Source organism: Microtus oregoni, unplaced genomic scaffold (genome assembly GCF_018167655.1).
Source record: "Microtus oregoni isolate MIOR12 unplaced genomic scaffold, Mior012 000043F_ref0000047, whole genome shotgun sequence".
Classification (NCBI taxonomy): Eukaryota; Metazoa; Chordata; class Mammalia; order Rodentia; family Cricetidae; genus Microtus; species Microtus oregoni.
Genome location: NW_024543210.1, coordinates 13,956,766 through 13,978,991, shown reverse-complemented (window position 1 = coordinate 13,978,991; position 22,226 = coordinate 13,956,766). Strand labels below are relative to the sequence as shown.

General features: G+C 40.7%; 1 protein-coding gene across 2 annotated transcripts in view; it reads right to left on the bottom strand.

Annotated features, from left to right (window-relative positions):
• Nucleotides 1-8,825, bottom strand: part of Eml5 (EMAP like 5) — a 115,495-nt gene extending 106,670 nt beyond the window's left edge. For both annotated transcript variants that reach the window (XM_041633056.1, XM_041633057.1), the window contains exon 1: nucleotides 8,262-8,825. In XM_041633056.1, coding sequence (XP_041488990.1) covers nucleotides 8,262-8,458 — 197 coding nt within the window. In that variant the 5' untranslated portion in view covers nucleotides 8,459-8,825. The remainder of the gene's footprint in view (nucleotides 1-8,261) is intronic.
• Nucleotides 8,826-22,226: the final 13,401 nt, after the last annotated feature.

Genomic DNA, 22,226 nt, shown 5'->3' with positions numbered 1-22,226 from the left:
GAATGAAGAGGTGATGGAGAGGCAGGAGAGAAGGAGAAGCAGAGATTTTGCTGTTTTGGGTATGTTTTTTTGCTTTTTGTTTTGATTTAATGGGTTTTCTCTTTTCTTTTTCTGTTCTTGCTTTGTTTGCTTGCTTACTTTGTTTTGTTTTCTTTCGAGTGTGGAGGGATGCAACGGGAATGATGGGATAATATGTGGAGGACTTGGAGGTGAACAGAATTGGGGCATATGATGTGAAACCAAAAAAAATTTAATAAAGAAGTTAAAATAAATAAAGGTAATGTCATGCTTTAAAGGAAAAAAATGAAAATGGGGGGAAAATGGCTAAATCTTAATGTCCAAAATGGCACTTGGTAGCACGTACACTGTAACAGTAATAAATTTTAATCTCATTATAAAAAACAGCAATATGATATGGAATTTACAGAAAGTAGTCAACACGTCTTTAAGAGTAAGACAAAACCTAACAATTAGTAAGGTCTATGCACATACATCAGCAGAAGGCAGGAAACAAAATATTCTACTAGATAAATGTTTCTACAAGTGAGTTTAAAGTATCAGACTTGCCTTTAAAAAACACTCAAATGCATTTCTGTACACTAGCAGAGAAAAAAAAATCAAGAAAATTATAGGAGCACCAACAAGAGCAAATATACAATAAACTTAAGGAAGTTATTCCTTCTATGCTGAAATCTAGAAGCCCGACTGCAAGTCATTTTAAAAGGTCTAAATAGGGAAATCACATCAGTTCTAGGCTTGGAAGAATGTAATAGTCTCAAGGTGGCAATGCTTCCTAAATTGATCTAAGGGCAACAGAATACCAGTCATAATTAAATAAAAATAATACAGGAAATTGGATCCTTTAAATGTTATTTGTGGGACTATCAATCTAGAGCCAGTTTGAACAACAGTTTAGCAAAGTTACTATAGGATGTAGCAATTCTATTTCTAGATTCATTCCTAAAAGGAGTAAAAACATATGTCCACACAAGTCTTGTATACAAATGCTCATGCCAAAATTATTCATAACAGCAAAAAGTGACAGCTCAAATGTTCATCAACTGAATGGAGAAAAAAGAAACAAAGTGCTAATAGTATATTGCAACAGAGATGAACTCTGAATTTTAACACTACACGGAAAAATATACATATAAGTGCCTCCCATTCTATGGATTCATTTACATGAAATGCCTGAAATAAGCAACATTCGTGACATATTTTGGGTGAAAACACTGCACACAAATATCTCTTCACTCCCAAAAAAGGAACCCATGAGAGATCAAAGTAAAGATCATACCAATGTTCAACTTAATGAACCAAAGTTTTTATTGTCACTAACAGGAGTATGGGTGAGGAGTCACATGGAACAAGGATGAGTTAAAAGCAGCTGCATCACTGAAAAGCCCACTCCAACACGGGTGACAACTCACAAAGGCTGTAACCTTGGAGCTCTTTACACAGCCTGTAGTAGCTGCCAGTCTAAGAATCTCCCTCCAGCTCAGCTAGTCTCTTCCTCCATCAGTCTTTCACTTCTTTTAATAATCTGACAAGGGGCCTCCAAGAATCTTCCAAGTTTATGTTCTCCCAGACTTATGACTATTTGTTTACCTCCTAAGTCTCATGAGCCTCCCCTTCATGCACAGAAGGAATGTTTCAATTCTAAGGAAAATGCCACACAACAAAGAGCCATGTCTTGTCCAGAGAAAACATTTAACAGCATTCCTCTCCTTCCTCCAATATCAACGGGTTCTCCAAAGGAGCCTATAACTTCCCTAGCTATGGGTTTTGATCATGTCTACAGTATCAGGCATGAACTCCCTCCTGTGGCCTCAAATCCAATCAAAAGGGTGTGATTGGTTACTTCCATACATAGTGTGGTGGTTTGAATAAGAATGGCCCCCACAATCTCATAGACTTGAATGATTAGTAACCAGGGAATGGCACTATTTGGAAGGATGAAGAGGTGCAGCCTTACTGGAGGAAGTATGTCACTGGAGGTGAGCTTCAACATTTCAAAAGCTCAAGCCAGGCCCAGAGGCTCTCTCCCTTCCTGCTGCCTGCAGATTCAGATGTAGAACTCTCAACTACTTCTCTAGCACCATGTCTGCCTACATACCACCAAGCTCCCCACCACGATGACAATGAACTAAACCTCTAAAACTATAAATTAAATGCTTTCCTTTATAAGTGTTGCCATGGCTGGGTGGTGGTAGTGCATACCTTTAGTTCCAGCACTCAGAGGCAGAGACAGGTAAATCTCTGTGACTTGGAAGCCAGCCTGATCTACAGAGTGAGTTCCAGGACAGTTAGGGCAGTTAAACAAACAAACAAAGAATAAAAAAAAAAAAGAAAAAAAAATTGGCACGGTCATGGTAACTCTTCACAGCAACAGAACACTGACTAAGACACATAGTTTTTCTACTGTTGCATGAACAGACATATTCATTTGGAAGGTCAGTATTATAGCAAGTAGGGTCTACCACTATATAACAATGCAAAAGAGTTCCCCTTTTGCCACATCCACACCAGCATTTGTTGTCATTTCTTTTTCTTTTTTTAAATTTTAGCTGTTCTGGCTGGGATAAGATGAAATCATAAAATAGTTTTTAAAAATTAATTTAATGTTTTAAATTATAATATAAATGCATCATTGCCCTTCTTTTCCTTTCCTTCTTCTAACCTCTCTTATGCACCCCTTTTCTCTCTCTCAAATTCATGGCCATTTTTCTTTGTTATTAAATATATATTTCTTTTTTATAAATATTTATCAACTTAAACTTCTAACTTTTACTTATGCTCCCTTTCATGGCAGGACAAATACACTTACACATAAATAAATATATATTTCTAAGTACATAATTGTGCTTTTAAAGTTTTTGCCTAGAATGATCTACAAAATCTTTGCCTCATTTATCCTTTACATCAAATGTATTTTGTGCTGAGAAGCTTTCTCTAAACTCTTAGTGATTTCAAAATATTCTAATTATCCTAATCCATTTAACAGTAATTATCAACTATTTAAAATTACTATTGTGTATATATATATGGGCATTGGAAAGATGGCTCAGCAGTTAAGGGCATAGATTGCTCTCCCAAAGGACCCGGGTTCAAATCCCAGCACCCACATAGGTGGTAACAACTATCTGAAACTCCAACATCTGACACTCTCACACAAACTTACCTGCAGCCAAAACACCAATGTACATAAAATAAAAATAAATAAATTTAAAAAATAAAAAGAAAGAAAAAGAAAATTACTATTTATATACGGTCTAACTCTTTCCATTAAAATCTCCATGCCAACCAATAGAGCAGAAACTTTACATGCACACACTTTCTTCATTTTGAACTCCAAGCATCTAGAGCAATGATCAGTGCATGGAGTTATTCAGTCAATATTTGTTAACTGAATTTCCAAACAAGCTGCTAAAGTTCAAAGGAAATTTTGAATAAAATAATCCTCAACAAAGAACAACCCTTATGAAAATTGCTTTCATCCCATCCTTTATAACAACAAAAACTTTAGCACCACCTAAAAGTGTGGGGATTTCCCATAGTATTTGGAAAAGCTTCTGTTATTTTAAGCAAAAATATAATCTATCTGTTACATACACTGTGACCTGAACTGCTCAAGTCTGCAGGTACCAAAAAAGTTCAAGTGAATAATCTAGAATCCCATCCCCTATCGCGTACAGAATGGAGTATAAAATACAGCACTCCACACTGGAGGCAGCGGTGTCCTGACGAGGAAGTCCTCGCAAAAGATGCCAAGACGTAGATTCAGTATAATGGGAAGGAGAATGAAGAGTTCTGAAGTGAAGGTGGTAGACAATTTCCAGATTATTTTTCCCCTCTCCCTTCCCTGCCCTCCCGCTTCCTTCTGCTGGTCCTCTTCTTCTCCCCATCTGTGCACTGCATGGCTGTCCTGAAGTCAGCAGTCTCCTTTCCCAATAGCACTGCACCATGATATTCTGCCTTGCTTCAGCCCCTAAGCAACAAAAGACTTCAACCTTCAACCATAATCTCTGAAAACTGTAAGTGAAAATATACATTTCCTCCTTTCTCAGGAACTGTGTCACAGTTATGGAAAGCTAAGTTATGGTAGCAGTGTAAGACATAAGAATCTGCATTTGTTTCTATTGCTAATCTGAATTACTACTCACGCTGTGAGTCGTAAGAATGACAGCTGCCAGTCACATGCTATTGTTTGGTAGTTTGTTTTAAATAACAAACAGGAGCTGCTGGAATATCCTAAAGGGTGCTAGATTTATGTATTAATAACAGCCAATTTTGACTTCTTCCTGGATCTCCTTTCCCCTGATCCTTTGGATACAATGGTCTCCTGGACAGGCTTTATAACTGTAATGTAATAACCACAAGACAGCTAACATCTTCACTAATGGGAAATAGGCTTGGTCATATCTGATGTTCCCATACTCCTCATTTTCCCTTCTGTTCCTCTGGATACATTTTTGTTATTTCATTTTTCACCTCCCCTGAATTTGAATATTGGAGCACAACAGAAATCCATTTCCAGATCTGTTCTTTGTCTATACTTGCTACCCTGGTGACTTCATGGAGACTCATGGCTTCATTACTTACATGCTGATAATCCCAGTTTATATTAGCCATACCAGGCTGCTTCCTTGAGTTATAGGCATAACTGTTCAGCTGTCTAGTTTATGACCCCACTTACTTATCTATGAAGTATCTTAAATTGAACTATTCTAACACAGGGCTTTTGATTTTTCCCTTTCTCCACAAAAAGAAAATGCTTTTTATAATCTTTCCCATTCATTTAATTGCTAACTCCAATTCTCCACATGTTCTGATAAAAATTTCTGTGATTATTATTGATCTCTTCTAATTTACAGCTGATTCATTAATTAACCATACTGCTCCTATCTTTAAAATACACCCATAACTTTACCTTTTTCACTGCTTTCACTATTACTCTTCTCAGTATCTCCTGGTGGGTCCAAGTTACCAATACTTCTGGAAAGAACTACAATAGGCCCCTCAGTGGTTCCCCTGCTTCCCTCGTGCTCCTCTTCTCCAGTATATTCTGAATATAAAAGCCAGTGTGACTTTGCTATTCTACAAACCAGTAACTTCATTAAATTGTTGTCTTAGTCAGTGTTCTATTGCTTGAAGAGACACCATGACCACAGCAACTCTGGTAAAAGAAAGCGTTTAACTGGGGCTTGCTTATAGTTTCAGCAGTTTGGTCTATTACCATTATGGCAGGGAGCATGGTGACACACAGGCAGGCAGGGTGCTGGAGAAGTAGCTGGGAGTTCTACATCTAGATCCAAAGGCAGCAGGAGGAGAAAGACACTGGGCCTGGCTTAAGCTTTGAAACCTAAAAGCCCACCCTCAGCAACACACTTCCTCCAACAAGGCCACACCTCCTAATCCTACTCAAGTAGTGCCACTCTCTGATGACTAAGTATTCAAATCAAAAAGCCTATGGGGACCATTCTTATTCAAACCACCACAATTGTTAAAAAAAAAAAGTTTCTAGTCTCAGAGAGAAAGCCAAAACTCTCTCAGCAAGTTTCTATACAATCTATTCCATATCATCTTTACCTCACTAAACCCAAGTTCATGCTACTCCAAGCAAATTTTAAGTAAATGTGGGAAGTTTCTGTCCTGCCCGGTCCTGCAGCCATTCAGTCCCAAAGAAACACACAGAGGCTTATATTAATTATAAACTGTTTGGCCTATTAGCTCAGGCTTATTATTAACTAGCTCTTACAACTTAAGTTAACCCATAATTCTTGTCTATGTTTAGTCATGTGGCTTGGTACCTTTTTTCAGTAAGTCATTCTCATCTTGCTTCCTCTGTGTCTGGCTGGTGACTCACTCTGCCTTTTCTCTTCCCAGAATTCTTAGTCTGGTCACCCTGTCTATACCTCCTGCCTCACTACTGGCTAGTCAGTGTTTTATTAAACTAATACAAGTGACAAATCTTTACAGTGTACAAGAGCCTTATCCCACCGCAGGGAATAAAACTGATTAAGACATTTTCATTATTAAGGTTAATATCATAACATTGTTTTCTACTATCCATCACATTTATGAATGCTGTATCTTCTGCCATAAAATAACTGAGCAATTATTGGAATGGTTTCTATGCTTGCAGGTCATGGACTACTGAAAAAAAATGGGTTTTAATGTTTGACTGTTTTATTTCACAAGAATAATCTATCATTACTATCTGAAATACAATTTCTAAAGCACTTTGATTTCTCAATTATATTGTTAGTATTGTATTAAATCTGTGCCACAATTTTTACTATGCTGTATGGTTCAGATTTTACTACCCACTACAACTTTTCAGGAAATCCTTTTAAATTGTCATAAATTATATAAGAATGTTTCATTTACACAAATCACAGACATGTAGAGTATGTTTGCTGTTTGGAAGTATTTTGAGACAGATGTATAGGTTGCACAACTCTTGCAGAAGGCAAAAGTACGACCTTCTTTATAGTTTACTGAAATGAAATATAAAAATTGCAGTCAGCATAGCTCGGTGATACAGCACTTGATTATGTGTAAGGCCCTGGGCTTAATCTGCAATATAGAAAATAAATAAATAAAAAATTCAAGCACTGTGGAATATAACTTCTAACTAGTGTTAGAAGAATGGAGACATAACTTCATCTCCCTCAAATAAATCACATCAAGTTTAGGAGACCCTCCATATAACAGGGCTCTCACAAGGAGTAGAAACAACGGAACTGCACTCCCTATAAAGAGCTCACTGTCCTTCACACCAGCGCTACTCTCTGAATTTAACCTCAGACTATCTGGAGGGGGCTGCTACTCAAAGCTACTTGAAGTCAGTAAAGTTAGAACCCAAGTCCTTGGAGAAGGACAGACATGACAGGATTGGGGAAAGAAAAGAGACTGGGAAAAATCTGCTCTTCGGGTGAATAAGAAGATCAGTAATCACTATAACTTCTGTTCAAGTTAGTGATTTTGGTTTTAGGTCTAAAGCCCTCATCAGTAGCACCACAGAAAAAGCCTAATTTGAGGAGAATAAAATTGCTTCTCAGGTTCCTTTCTAAATGTGGAATCTAGTAAACCTCCACTGCAGTGTCTATAAAACCAACTGAGTAATATGATAAAAAGCCCCACCATGCCTTCCATACTCTACAATTTCAGATTCTGTTTACTTTCCCTTGGCTCCATCCTATCTGACCTTTTGTTTGCATTAGGCCCTCTTCCCCCTTATAAACGTATAGAGAGTCAAAATAACACAACTTCATGGAATTTCAGCACCAGAGCGTCTTGCTTACAAGACATCAAAACATGATACTAATTTGAATCTTGTGAAACATCCATGAAGGAATAAAATTAAACCTGATCACAGAACCTGTGTTAAAAACTCAGAAACAGCAAACACAAATACACTCTCAAATTTTTCTGTAATATAGTCACTATGATAGAAGGCAGAAATGTGCTTGGGGCAATAATCAATTCTAATGCTCCTAACTTAAAAGTTCAGCTGAGATGCTGAAAATAATGCACAGCTTCCCAGAGAAATGTAAACATCACGACCAACTTTAAGATGCAGATCAATAAAGAGCAAAATACACACACCCTGTGATTTAAATTATAAACAGGAAAGCAAATTTAAGATTACTCGGATGAAGATAAACAACGGGACTGGAAATCAGTGAGGTTATTTCTCACATAAGACTTACACCCTCAAACTGCCTTCCAGTGTGATTTCTAACCTCCTGTGAACTGCCTTGAGAGAAATACCCGAGTCTCTCTGCCGATAACTGCTGGTAGCGAAACCTGAACTAACAAGTATGGCCAAGAGTCGAGCACCCTCCTCGGCACCGGCACCGTGTGATGCGCTCCCCAAGTCCAGCCTCCGCTCTGCGGAGCTTGGGTCGGTTATGTATTTTCTACCGCTGGCTCTCTAAGATCTCCTTTAACGGGAAACCAGTCACGGGTCTAAAAAGGAAAAAGTGTTAGCCAAACAACCTTTCGACAAGTTTCCTGACGTTGATGGAATGGGAAAGGTCACAAAACCATGGAGGTGACTGCCCTGCGGACCGTCCTCACGAACCGGTCGGGAGGAGGCTTCCCTAGAAAGCGGAGTGCTCAGTAGGTGGGCTCGGGATCAGACAGAGGTGCCTTGCTTCCCTGGGTGATGCTCCTTTGCAGCTTCCCCGAAGGACAGGCCGGTGCAAACTCCGAGAGCGCTTGGCAGGGGTGACAGCGCTCCCGGGAGCCCATACCTGATGATGTCGTCGCTGTGACCGCGGTAGAACTTCTGCCGATGCTCCCGGGGGCTGTACACCACGCCGACCCCCGCCACGAAGTACACGATCTCCTTGGCGGCGGTGTAGTAGAGGTTGTTGCGGCACTGGTGGCCCCGGTAGCCGTACACCCACTCGAGCCGCAGGTGGCAGCTCGGGGCGCTCCGGGCCGCCATGTCGGGGCGCCCACCCGTGGCTGCGGTTCGGGCCGCGGTCGCCGCCGGCTCTGGACGACCAAAGCTCTCCCGCTGGCGGCCCAGACGCTCCTCTAAGCCGAGTCCGGCAGGTGCATCTCGCTCGTGTGGCCGCCGCCGCCTCAGCCCACGGGCGGGAGGAAAAGCCTCGCCTCACCGAACATGCCGAGGGCCGCTAGCCCCGCCGGCCGTCAGGGAGCCTCGCGCGGCTCGGAGCTCGCCGCGCCTCTCCTCAGCCCTGCGTCTAGACGGAGAGACGTCCCAAGCCGGGGGGGCCCGCCTCCAGCTCGCCGCTACTCAGCCGGCCCCGCGCGTCCGGCTCCCCGCCGGGGTCACCTGCGGCGCTCCAGTCTAGCCGCTGCCTCGCCTCCACAGCTCGGCGGTGCCGCGCCGCGCGCTCCCGAGCCCAGCTGAGGGGCGGGCGGAGAAGTGCGGCCCCGCCCTCCCGGGCTCTCGCCCCGCCCCTCCTCTGCACTAGCCCCGCCCACCAGGCAGCCCCGCCCCTCCCGGAGTTAGAGTAGGATGGGGGGGGGGGGGGGGCTCCAGGCTCACCCGCAGCCCTCCCTACTAAGATCTAAGTACGTGTTTCCACCCTCGCGGGACCTGAATTCCTCACCGAACCTCTCAGAGCTGGATTGCTGTTGTTCGGCTTTCTTGCCCAGGAATCTGAGCGACCTCAGTCAGCTACTTCATATGCCTGTGAATTAACATCCCTTAACCACCTCCTCCATACCTTATGTGTGTATTTCTGCTTATTAGAGTGCTCTCTGGTTCATAAATTTGTCAAGAATAAAATCCGACCTCGCAAATGTACTTTTGACACTTTAGATACAATGTCCTAGTAAATAGCGCTGGCTCCTGGATTTGATGATACTGTTGCTGAACAGGCCTCAAACCCATGATCCTCCTGTTTCTGCCTCTTGAATGCTGGGATTACAAATGTTTGTCATTGCCACCACCCCCATCCTCACTCCCACCGCCAGACATTCTTTCAATTGCTGTTTTGGATAACAGCAATTATATCATAATTAAAATGACTTCTTGAAGGGCATGTTTTAGCGTAATTGTGAGATCAAATGGTCTAAATTATTGTAGCTAGGTAGACCACTCCTGAAAGAGACATCGACTATGTAAATTCAAGCACTACATTTGGAAAAAATTAAATATTTGTTGCTGTACATATGTAAAATATTAATTACTAGCTACATATTATTTTTTGAGGCAGGATGTAGAATAAGAATTTCTTTCTGTACCGATTTTTTTTCAGCACAGTGTTTTACAGATCCCATGATACATATTTAAGAACTTCAAATTAATAATAGATTTAAATAATTTATTTTCCCATTATCATATTTTCCATTGCAATTTTTAATGACCCAAGGGTAGTGCACGAAGCAAAAACATTCTTAATTAAGCCGTCCTCAAATGACAACTCCAGACTAAAAGAGATGGCTGAGGCACAGCGGTGGCTAGAAAATAAACCACTCCTGAACGCCCAAGGAAGGAGACCAAATCTGACCAGTTCTTACGTGATCTGTTACTAGCGTCAGAGCGGAAAGGGCAGTGAAGCCTCTGCTGCTAGATGGCGTGTTTGCTGTCACTCTCTGAAAGTCGCGCGAATATAGTGTGGCAACCAGACCCCAGGTATTCCCTGGATCAACGAATGGACACCTGGTGGACATTTGAAGTAACAGAACCGTAATCCTTGGTAATCTGTTTCTTGAAATGCAAAGTCCTACTATGAAGCTGCATGTTCCAGATACTTGAAGTGTGTTCTAAAATTCAAGTCTATTAGAGTTTCCTGGTGTTGTTCGCATGCCAGCACCGTGCCCTGCGTCCTTCAACCCAGAAAAGAAACAGAAGGTCGGCACCAGGGCGATGGCTCAGAGGGGAACGTGTTTGCTGAGCAAGTGTGAGGCTTGGATCTCCAGGTCCCTAAGTGCTGAACGCTAGGGAAGCAGAGATAGGTGTATCCTGGGCTTCACTGACCATTCAGCCTAGCTAAAAAGGCCGAGGCCCAGGTTCAGTGAGAGAGTTTGTCTCGAAAAAGAAGATGGGGCCAGCAAAATGGTTCAAGCAGATAAAGGAGCTTGTCACCACACTGGGCAACCTGAGTCCGATTCCTGAGAACCATGTGGTATAATGAAGAACCAACCCTTCACCCTCACAGGTTGTCCTCTGACTCCCACTTATACATGTGCCCCCCCATAATTAAAAAGAATGTAGTTTTAAAAAATTGAATAAGATGCACAGAGGAAGATATCCAACATGGACCACTAGCCTCTACTCACACATGCAAAGGCAAGTATACATGCATGTGTACACACACACACACACACACACAAAGAAAAGCATGTAAAACATAACTAAAATTTATGATATTCTAGCTATCGACTTCAGGCAGTTATAAATTGTAATAATGGTTTAATTTCTACACTCATGCTTTTGATCACTCTTATTTGGACATAGACCCTATGGCAGATATTCCTTATTTCTATGTCAACCATTAAATATAAAACAAAATCTTATGTACTCACAGTAGCACTCCTCTTGGTTTTATCAGAAAGCAATCATTTTCTGATACTCATACCCTATGACCGTGTTAGTCAGAGGTTCTTTGGTTGTAAACTGCCTTAAGATTAAAGAGAATTGTAATGTCCCGAAGACTGAAAAATGCAAGAACTGGCATCGGTGTACTTGAACCCTAGGATGCCAGTCAGAACCAGTCAGAGAACTAGCCCGGATTGATTTGGTGTTGCTTCAGTTGCCAGACAAGCAAAATAATTGTCAACAACTCCACCTACAGACCAATCCCCTTAGCTCGAAATCCCTGGAAAATAGCTTTAATTTTTGGCCATCTCCTGGAAATTAGTAGACATCAACTTCATTGTCTCTAATTAGCTGACTTGGGTTATGGATGCGACAGAGGAGTGCCAGGTGTGTCAAAGCCACAGAGCAAGAGGATGGCAGAAACCAGCCCTTCCAGGGGTATTAAGATTAAGGGATGGCTGCTTCTAGTGATCCTCAGGGTAGACCTGGATGCTCAGTCATCCCCCATCTCTGTTTACCAAACCAGAGACACCCGCAATTTAATTAAAAAGCAGGTGTAAAAAAATGCAGCTCTGAGACGAGGCTCCTTCTAACCCAGACTGGCACCCAAAATTCCTCCTGTGAAGGAGCGCCAGATGTCAGACTGGCAAAAACAACAGATGTCCCATGCCTGAGAACAATGGTTCCGCGAGTCTATTAGATTCCGCCCAAAGCTTTTAAAAATTGGCATATAATCCAAATAAAATGAGTCCCATACCGAATTATCTTTTCCTGCACATCTGCACTCTTTAATCATTGTCTCTTTCTGTATTGAAACAAAAAAACCAGCATCATCTTAGTTAGGCAGATAGCAGGGTGAGTTGCCTCTGAACCTCTCTGTTTCTCACCGCCCATACCTTGCTCTCTGTTTCAGAAATATCACTGACTCCCATCCTGTCTCTACATCCACACTCCCCCAGCCCTCCCCCATCACCACAGTTTGATTCAGATTTTAATTATCTCTTCTGTAGAGTCGGCTACTTGAATTATCTGTAGAAAGAAAATCTTGTATCTAATCGTGCCATTTCCCATCTCTCGAGAAGCACTTCAGCAGTACCTGTCTTAAGACTTAAGATGACCTTGTTCTTCAGGTTGCCAGTTCTGCACCTAGGATTCATCCCAATAGAATAGGGGGAAAAAAGTGGAGAAGATTTGTGTGTTAAAATATTTATTACAGTGCTTGCCTAGTTTTAACTAAGCTCAGTATTATAATTTTTAAAAAGGTATAAAGATATTTACTATAACACAAGTTGGGAGAATGACAATACAGAATCTAAACTGTCTAGCCAGAAGGATAATTTTTAAGCAAACTCACCCAGCTAATATGGAAAAATATAAAAATCATTGAAAATTGTTTTTTTTTCCTGATACATTCTGGCAGCGATGAAAATTTTCTATAATAGAATGCATAAAATTTTTAGGCAGAATACAAAATAAATGTATATATAGAATGAGCCCAGTTATATAATATAATGACAACTGGAACAAAAGATACCAACGTGCTAAGATTTGTGATATGGGTAATTTTAAAACTATTCTGGGTGTATTTTGTGAGAGCTTTAAAATATATGTTAAAAGAGAATCTTATTTTTTTTATGAGAAGAGAATTCTGTTTGTTTGGGAAAATACCTGAATGGTGCTTGGCCCAGAAAAGAGATGCTAAAGGAGCCGGATGTGGGCAGGAAAATTCTGCATGAGGGATGAGGATGAATCGGTGCCTCCAGGAAGATGAGGGTGGAATGAAGTCAGAGAGATGACAAAGTCACTACTCACTCATGAACTGCTGGGTAGATTTCTATTTTTTTTAATGGAAGAAATGGAGTTTCTCCTCCTCTGAGTTGTTGTGTGGGAAGCAATGTCACATGAAAAAGCCCTTAACTTGTCAGAAAAGGATCAAAGGAAACCAAGAAAATAAGCTTGGAGCTCAAGCCATGCTAAACTCTCTAACTCATAGGGAACTGCAACCAACATTTTCTTATTTTTTTTTTACTCTAGGTCTTCTGTATTTTTGGTGTGTGTGTGTGTGTGTGTGTGTGTGTGTGTGTGTGCATTAACACATGGATTCAGAGGGAATGGATTCCAGAAGCTCAACAGCCCGAGCTCCTTTCTGTCTGTCTCCACAAACCTTACTTCTCTGGGTGGAGCTGACTGGTGCTTCAGCTGGACCCAGGTACCTATATCTTTGACTTTTTTTTCTTCTCATGGTTTTCCTTCACCCATTTCAGGTAGCTGTCATAGCTCTCCTGGTGCCTAATAGGCTCAATCTGTGCATTAATTCTCTTAGCAGGTTGTCTTGCCCTTGACTTGCTAATTTACAAGGATGACCCATGGAACACCATATGATGTTATACACCAGCAGTTCTTTTTTTTAATTGAGCTCTACATTTTCTCCACTCCCTTCCCTACCTCTCCCCTCCCCTTCAACCCTCTCCCAAGGTCCCTATGCTCCCAATTTATTCAGGAGATCTTGCCTTTTTCTACTTCCCATGTAGATTAGATCTATGTATGTCTCTCTTAGGGTCCTCATTGTTGTCTAGGTTCTCTGGGATTGTGGTTTGTGGGCTGGTTTTCTTTGCTTTATGTTTAAAAACCACTTAAGAGTGAATACATGTGATTTATCTTTCTGTGTCTGGGTTACCTCACTCAAAATGATGTTTTCTAGCTCCATCCATTTGCCTGCAAAATTCGAGATGTCATTTTTTTCTGTTGTGTAGTACTCCATTATGTAAATGTACCGTTCCTTATCCATTCTTCAGACTAGCAGTTTTTAACCTGTGGGTCATGACCCCTTTGACAACTCTCTATCTCCAAAAATATTACATTATAAATAATATATAGACATATATTATATAAGCACATATAAATATATAAAAATTATTTATTCATTTATGGCTGTTTAGGTTGTGTGTATCTCTGTATCCCACATGTATGCATTTCCAGTGGAAGCCAGAGGAGGTATCAGATCCCTTGGAACAGTGTGGTTGTTAGTGCCATATGGGTACTGGGAATCAGATCCTGGTCCTCTGGAAGAACAGCCAGTGCTCGTGTCCACTGAGTCATCTCTCCAACCTCAGTTCAGCATTCTAGTTACAGTTTGTGTATGTGTGTATGTATGTGATTTGTGTTTGCGTTCATGTCCATGCAAGGATATATGCACATGCACCTGTGAAAGCCAGAAGGCAACTTTGGGTATCATTTCTCAGGACAATTCATCTACCTTTCCTGAGACGTGTTCACTCTCTGGTCTGAAGTTCACCCCTGAGTAGGTTAGGTGACTGTCCAGCAAGTCCCAAGAATTTTCCTATCTCTACCTCCCCAACTGGGATTACAAGCACACAGCCATCACATTCAGCTTTTGCTGTTCTTTTTTGTTGGTTTTGTTTTGTTTTAACATGGATTCTGGGAATTGACCTCTGAACACAGGTCCTCATGCTTGCAAGACAAACATTTTACTGTTTGAACCAACTGCTCAGCTGTTCAATCACAATATTGTGTATATCATTAGGAAGCTATAATGAAGTACTATGAAACAATAGGTATTTGTGAGTTGTTTATGAAATAAAGGATTGGTGTTTTGTCGCCCCAAACTCCCAACCTGTTTTAGCAGACTTTTCTCCAGCTACTCTCTCCTTCTTCCGAGCTGATCCTGACGTCCAGTCATCCTACATTAATGATCATTCCGAAAATTAACCATGCTTCTCCAGAACTTCAGACATACTTTGGTAGAGTCGTATGCTGGGCTATAATCTCAATTATCTACTGCCAACCTAGAATCCTATTGAATCTGAAGCGCAGTCCAGATTTGGATTGTCTGCTCTCTTGTAAGCGGTTGAACTGTATTTCCCAGTCCCCAGTGATCACGAGTTGAAACCCAAATCCCTAGTTCTCTAGAATTTGACCTTATTTGAAAAAGATTTCATTATAGATATAGAACACCCCAGAGTACGTTAAGTCTGATGTAACCAGCATCCCTACACAAAGAGGAAACTTGAACACAGAACCCCGCAGAGGGAAAATGCCATGTAAAGATGAAGGCACCAAGGGATTCCCACACCCATCAGATGCTAGCAGAAAGGCATGGAAGGAATCAAATTGTTTCTTTCATCCATTCCTCAGAAGGAACCAATTATGCTGAGAGCTTGATCTCTGGTCTGTCTTCCAGAATGACATCTGCATGCTTCTGGTGTTTAGGCCACCTGATTGGTTGTGTACTTGGCAGCACTTGGCAATGGAGACACTTCTCCAAAGTTTCCTGTGACAGTCCCATCCACAGTCTCCAGAACTGGCTTCCCTTTATTTTCATTTTCTAAACTTGTACAACCTTATAGTATCCCTGATACTAAATTTTTAGGAAATTGTTTATTTTTATCCCTATAGTGTGTACGGGGGAGAGCATGCATTTATCTACTCTTTAGGGTCTTTGGTCTTGCTTCTTAGCCAATATTTTAAGCTTAGACTAGGCAATGATTAAGGCACCAATGTACCAGGGATGGACAAACAGAGCAGGAAACTTGAAGAAAAGGATGTGGAGGAAGGAAAACTATAACTCCAGAATAATATGTAACATAAAGAGGCATTATTTCCTGGCTGCCACCTTCTAATTTGTGAAGAGAGAAAGCAGGCTAAGCAGGCAAGTGCACCCACCTGGTATATGTGATTTCTTTCATTCAGTACAAGGAGAAACTGTGCCCTAAAGTATGCTGTAAGAAACAGAAAAAAAGGTGAACTCACATCTCTCTCCTGGGTCCTTTCTCTAACTGGTTAAAGGTCATCTTGTGATGTACTAGAGTTAGTACCCACCATTATAGTTCCACCAGCCAGCTTCTTCTGTATGAATGTAACCAGTCAGGTTCCCTGAGCCCAGATCCCCACACAAAGAGTGCCAGACAATACCTGTGTGGCTGAAAAGGAATCCTAATAGTCAAGCATCAGGAACCTAGACGTTTTATAATGGACAGTAAACTTGTCTGAGCTTTGCTCCAAAGGGAGATGCCATCTTTTATCAAATGGACAACCATCAATACTCCATGGTCAAGAAACACTATCTTTATTTTCTGTGTTCATTTACTCCACAAGCGGTCATCAACTCCTTGCAAATCAGTCTAGGGCATGGGTGGTCAGTGCCTCCCATTCAAAGATTTGCAGAAACATGAGAGCCTTACTGAACATGATCCTCTAACACAGATCCAATATGCTGCTACAAGATACTGATTTCCTGACGGGGTGAAACTACAATCGATTTAAAACACGTTTTTTTTTTTTCAGCAGTTGGGTCTTTCCCCTATCCCACTGGGCTTGAGCACAGAGTCGTGACATGCTAAGCATGTGCTCTGATACCTCGTCTCTCCCATCCCTACAACTGAGAACATTCAGTCACAGCAGATACAAGAACACAGTACAGTGCTAGCACCCCTGCTAAGAAGTAGACCTTGACATCAATCTAATAAAACACAAAAACTCTTTGCTCACTGAATCAGCAGGGTATTTTCAGGTTCATAAACAATTATCCCCAAACAGGGCTGTAAGGGTTGGAAGATGCGGTAACTGTGGATACTGGCATAGATTCGGAGAACTATCATATTATTGTTGGAGTGGTTTTCTGTAGTTACTGCTGAATTGTTTCAAGTTCCTCCACATCTCTAATTCCTTCAAGAGCATCATCAAAAGTCCTACCATTGAAAAGCATTTCACAGAAAGAAAAGGGCTGAGACTCACCACCGTAACTGTTCCTAAACAGAAATTGAGCGCCCATGTGTGAATCATTAAGTTTGGTACTGTGGGGGAGTAACTTAGAGAATCAGCGTACATGCTGTTTTAAAGGATTTATGTTCAGGAAAAGAAAGAGCACCCTTACCTACACAAATGGGCAGCATCAATCTGTTGAGGCCTCAAATAGAACTAAAAAGTGAAGTGGGCGGGTTTGATCTTTGCTTTGGCCAGTATGTTTTTGTTCAGCTTTGGATATTTGTACTCTGAGGCCTTTGGAATTGGCATGATAATTACACATTGGCTTCTGTGTCCTCAGTACTTTGGGCTGGGGCTGAGCCTCTTTGAAGATGACTGATTGTGGGACATTCATCTCCATAAGGACACATGATAAACCACTACAACAATTTGCTATATATATACACTGTTGGTTTTCTTTCTCTGGGGGAAATCTATTAAGGACCTTAAAATAACTATGACTAATATGTAAAAGAATCTGGCAGAAGAACGTGGATAACACACACAAGTAATAGAGATTTCAGTAGAAGTAGGAGCTACAAAAAAATCTTTCAGAAATAAAAGATGCAACATCAGAGATGAATAATTCCTTTATCATTTTACATTCCCTCTCTCTCTCTCTCTCTCTCTCTCTCTCTCTCTCTCTCTCTCTCTGTGTGTCTGTGTGTGTGTGTGTGTGTGTGTGTGTGTGTGTGTGTGTCTAAGGCCAGAAGACTCACTATCTGCTGGGCTAGCTCTCTTGCCCAGGAATTTCTTTAGCATAACCATCATCAGACTGACGCCACCGTGGAAATGATCAGTGATTTTAAACTACACCAATAAAAATGTCCAAATTGGAAAGACAAAAAGGGAGTGGAAAAGAAAAACACATTTAGAAGCTGTGTGAGACAGCCAATAGTCTAACATACTTAGATGTGTAATTGAAGTCTCAAGAGAAGAGGAAACAGAGACAAAGACATATGTTAAAAGAAATGAGAGCTGGTAGTTTTATAAAGCTACCTACAGATCCAAGAAGTTCAGAAAAAAATCTCAAGAAGGGTATGTGATAGACCATAGATATAGATAGATAGACAGACACATAGATGATCTCTTTGACACATCATGGTCATTCCATTGAAAAATGTGAATAAAAACAATAATATTTTTGTAAAAAACACCCAAAACTGGATGTGGTCACCCAGTATAATCCCAGTTCTGGTGAGACTAATGCAGAAGGATGGTAAATTTGATGCTGTCCTGGACTACATGGTGAGTTTAAGACCAACCTGAGCTACAAAAGCCTGTTCTCTTCACAAAAATTAAAAAAAAAATAGAAGGGCTGGAGAGATGGCTCAGAGGGTAAGAGCATTGCCTGTTCTTCCAAAGGCCCTGAGTTCAATTCCCAGCAACCACATGGTGGCTCACAACCATCTGTAATGAGGTCTGGTGCTCTCTTCTGGCCTGCAGGCATACACGCAGAAAGAATATTGTATACATAATAAATAAATAAATAAAAATATTTAAAAAAATGGAAACAACAAATCGTCTACTTTAAAAATGTCACCTATACCAAGAGAATAAAATGAAAAAGAAATGATCCAGGTGTGGTGGTGCACACTTTTAATCCCAGTACTGGGGAAGCAGACGCAGGTGGATGTCTGTGAGTTCAAGGCTAATGTGGTCCCCAGTGGCAAGTTCAAGGAGCCAGGGCTCCTTGGTACTTGTAGCAGCAGTAGAGAGACTGTCTCAAAACACCAAATGGAAAAATAGAAATAAAGCAAAACAAAACAAATGGACTTTATTAATGGCTACAGTAATTCAAAAAATTTGTTAAGCCTTTGAGAGTGTTAATAGCATTCAATGGAGTTTCCAAACACATCAGTATTTCAGGAGGAAAATTCCTTTGAGGGCACCATGAAAAAGCATAGCCAGTCAATTTGAATGATGATAATAGTAAATGAGCTAAGAAATATTTCTCATTCTGCACCTTAGGAATCTTGAGAGTGATAATTTTTCAAAATCAGAAAAGCAACTGTAAACTTTTTGTCACAAGCTAAAATTTATCAGGTTGTTTTAGACTGGATCTCACATAAGTACAGTTTAGAATGTTTTTTCAAGACAGGGTTTCTCTGTGCAATAGTCCTGGCTGCCCTCGAACTCACTCTGTAGACCAGGATGAGTCTCACAGAGAGCCACCTGCCTCTGCCTCCCAAGTGCTTAGAGTAATTATCGATGGGAAGTTTTTATCTCTTTCTTTTCTTGAACTTTTTAGATTAATTTAATGTGTATTACTTGCATATATATAAGTACACCATATGAGTGTAGTGCCCACAGAGAAAAAAGAGTGTATCAGAACACCCAGAACTGGAGTCACAGACAGTTGTGAACAACCACGTGGGTGCTAGGAACCAAACCTGGGATGTCTGTCAGAACAACTTTACCAGTGAGCCACCTTTCCAGCTGCCCCTTTTAAGACACAGACTGGCATATATGATAAAATATTACCATATGTTTTTTATTTTTATCCATATCTCTTGATTCCTCAATATTGACATTTGTCCTATTTCCTTGACCATCAACCAATTCCTCATTCTCTCATATATACGTGTGTGTGATTATATATATATATATAGAATATGTCCATTTTTCTGTCTATCTTTGCTTTAAAAAAATACTTCTGAATATATTTCACAATTACCAAAATAATGAAATCAATATTGCCATGGTAGCATTACTTAATCTATAAATCTCATCTCAATTTCAATTAATGTTTCTTATAGGAGAAAACTTAAAATTTAATCTAGGTCTTACTTATATCTTGTATTTGGTTTCTATGTCCCTTCTGGTCTGCAATAGTTTCTGCCTTTATCGCCCATCGCCTTCACACTGTCTTCTTGCACCTTGTTTCTCATTTGGTCTCTCTCATTCCTAGATTCAGTGCATACATTTTTGGCAATGGTGCAAGAGGCACGGTGTGTCCTCAGTACATCATATTAAGAGACTCATGACTATTCATTCCATCATTAGCCTTATTGACTTTGTTCCCTTGGTTAACAGGATCTTCCAGGTTTCTTCACTATAAAATTACAATTAATTAGTATCATGTGTGAAGAATTAGTCAGATTTTAATATCAAATTTTTGTTTTATATTTGGGATGAATATTAACTGATAATTATTACAGCTTGTGATCTTCTCAAGGATGATAGCCAGATAGAATATTTGAGGTGAAATACAAAAATTACAAACTACTAATTTATTAATATCATTATGTTGTTTTCTGATTGAATAATAAAATGCATGTGTCAACACTTTCCATCTACACTTGTGTCTTAGTTAGGGTTACTATTGCTGTGATGAAACATCATGACCACAAAGCAAGTTAGGGAGGAAAAGGTTTATTTGGCTTACACTCACTTCCATATTATACTCCATCACTGAAGGAGGTCAGCACAGGAACTCATGCAAGGCGGAAACCTGGAGGCAGGAACTGATGTAGAAGCTACAGAGAGGTGCTGTTACTGGCTTGCTCCCCATGACTTGCTCAGCCTGCTTTCTTATAGAACCCAGGGAAACCAGCCCAGGGATGGCTCCACCCACAATGGGCTGAACTCTCCTACATCAATTACTAATTAAGAAAATACTCTACAGATCTACCTATAGCCCAATCTTACTGAGGCATTTTCTCAAAACTGAGGATCCCTCTTGTACAGTGACTCCATCTTGCACTGAGTTGACATAAAACCAGCTAGCACACCATGATGCTCCTTCAACTCCACAGGACATCTTGGAGTGACAAAGAACTCATTCAGTAGAGTACACGCATTGCATATATGAGCCCTGGATTCAGTCCCCAGTGCTGCAAACAAAACAAAACAAAACCAATTTTCGATGGATGCTTAGAATAACAATCTCAGAGTTAATAACTTTTGGTAAATATACACTGAGTGATAGCCATTTATCATGCTTTGCTCTAAGGGCAGGGACACAATAGTGCACAAAATAGATAAAAATCCTTATTCAGTGAAGGTTATGTTCCTGGGTTTACAACAGATAATAAGTATGTAAACAAGCATGTCTGTAAAGAAAAATAAAGAAGAATAAGGAGATGAGTAGTTCAGAACTACCAGACTTGTATGATGAGGATGAAGACACATATCCCAGGAGCTAATAACATCCATTTCTTTCCTTTTCACACTGTGATCAGCAATTGTATTATGACTTGGCGACTTGTTCCACTTCTCTTTTCAGCACTGGGTCTAAAGAGCACATCTGTCCTGTCCTTAACTCACTGACAAGTAGTATGACTAAGTCCAAAGTCAATGCAGGCAGGAAAGAATGACAGTACTCTCAGGGGAGGGCAGTGGGTCCTGCAGGTGACCCTGCATGTAGGTAAGGATGTTTGATCTTCCTGTAGGGAAGATATAAATGTATAGCTGGTGACAATAATACAGTTCACTCTGGCATCCTGAAGGAAAAGCAATCATATGCAATTTGTTTTCCTGGGAAGATGTGCCGAGACATTTATTCACCCCACATAGGACACAGCCAGACCTAAAGAATGATTCCACTGACGTCCAGTTGTCTTAGTCACTGTTCTATTTCTGTGAAGGGACACTGTGACCATTGCGACACTTATAAAGGAAAACATTTAATTGGGGGCTTGCTTTCAGTTTCCGGAGTTTAGTCCATTATCACCATGATAAGCAGCATGGCAGCAGGCATAGTAGGCATAGTACAAAAGAAGTAAGTAGTTGAGAATTACAACCTGATCTTCAGGCAGAGACTGACACTAGATCTGGTGTGGACTTTTGAAACCTCAAAGCTCATGCCCAGTAACATACTTCCTCCAACAAGGTTACACACCCTAACCTTTCTAACCCTATCAAAGAGTCCCACTTCCTGGTGACTAAGCATTCAAATATATGAGCCTATGGGGTTCTTTCTTTTTCAAACCACCACTCAGTGAACCAATGAGCTTGTTGGGGTTGCTTCCAGAAGTATGAATGAAAGGTTAATGACAGCAGTATTAATGACTCAAAAGTAGTCATATCACAGAGGGTTCTCATCCCAGGATGAGTGAGGACTCAGGGAGACTAACTCACTGAAGTTCTGTCCTTATACTCTAGAAACCCAACCCACAGGCCACCGGCAGTGGAGGGCAGGAGAGAGCAGCAGAAAGGAAAGGCAGGAGGGCCTCCTTCATTTCCTCTAAGAGGGACTGCTAATAGCTCCATCACCATAACTTGCAGACCGCAGTGGTGTTTTGTGTTGCTGTTTTTCAAAATAAAAAATTTTGAATGTCACAAAGGCAATCTGTGCTCCAATGTGGCAATTATCACTGCTTGATCAGCAATGTGACAGGATTTAGAATCACTTTGGAGGCAAGCCTCTAAGTATAGCACGAATAATAAAAACCCAGAGACATATATTGTGGTTCAAGCTGAAAATCAGAAAAGC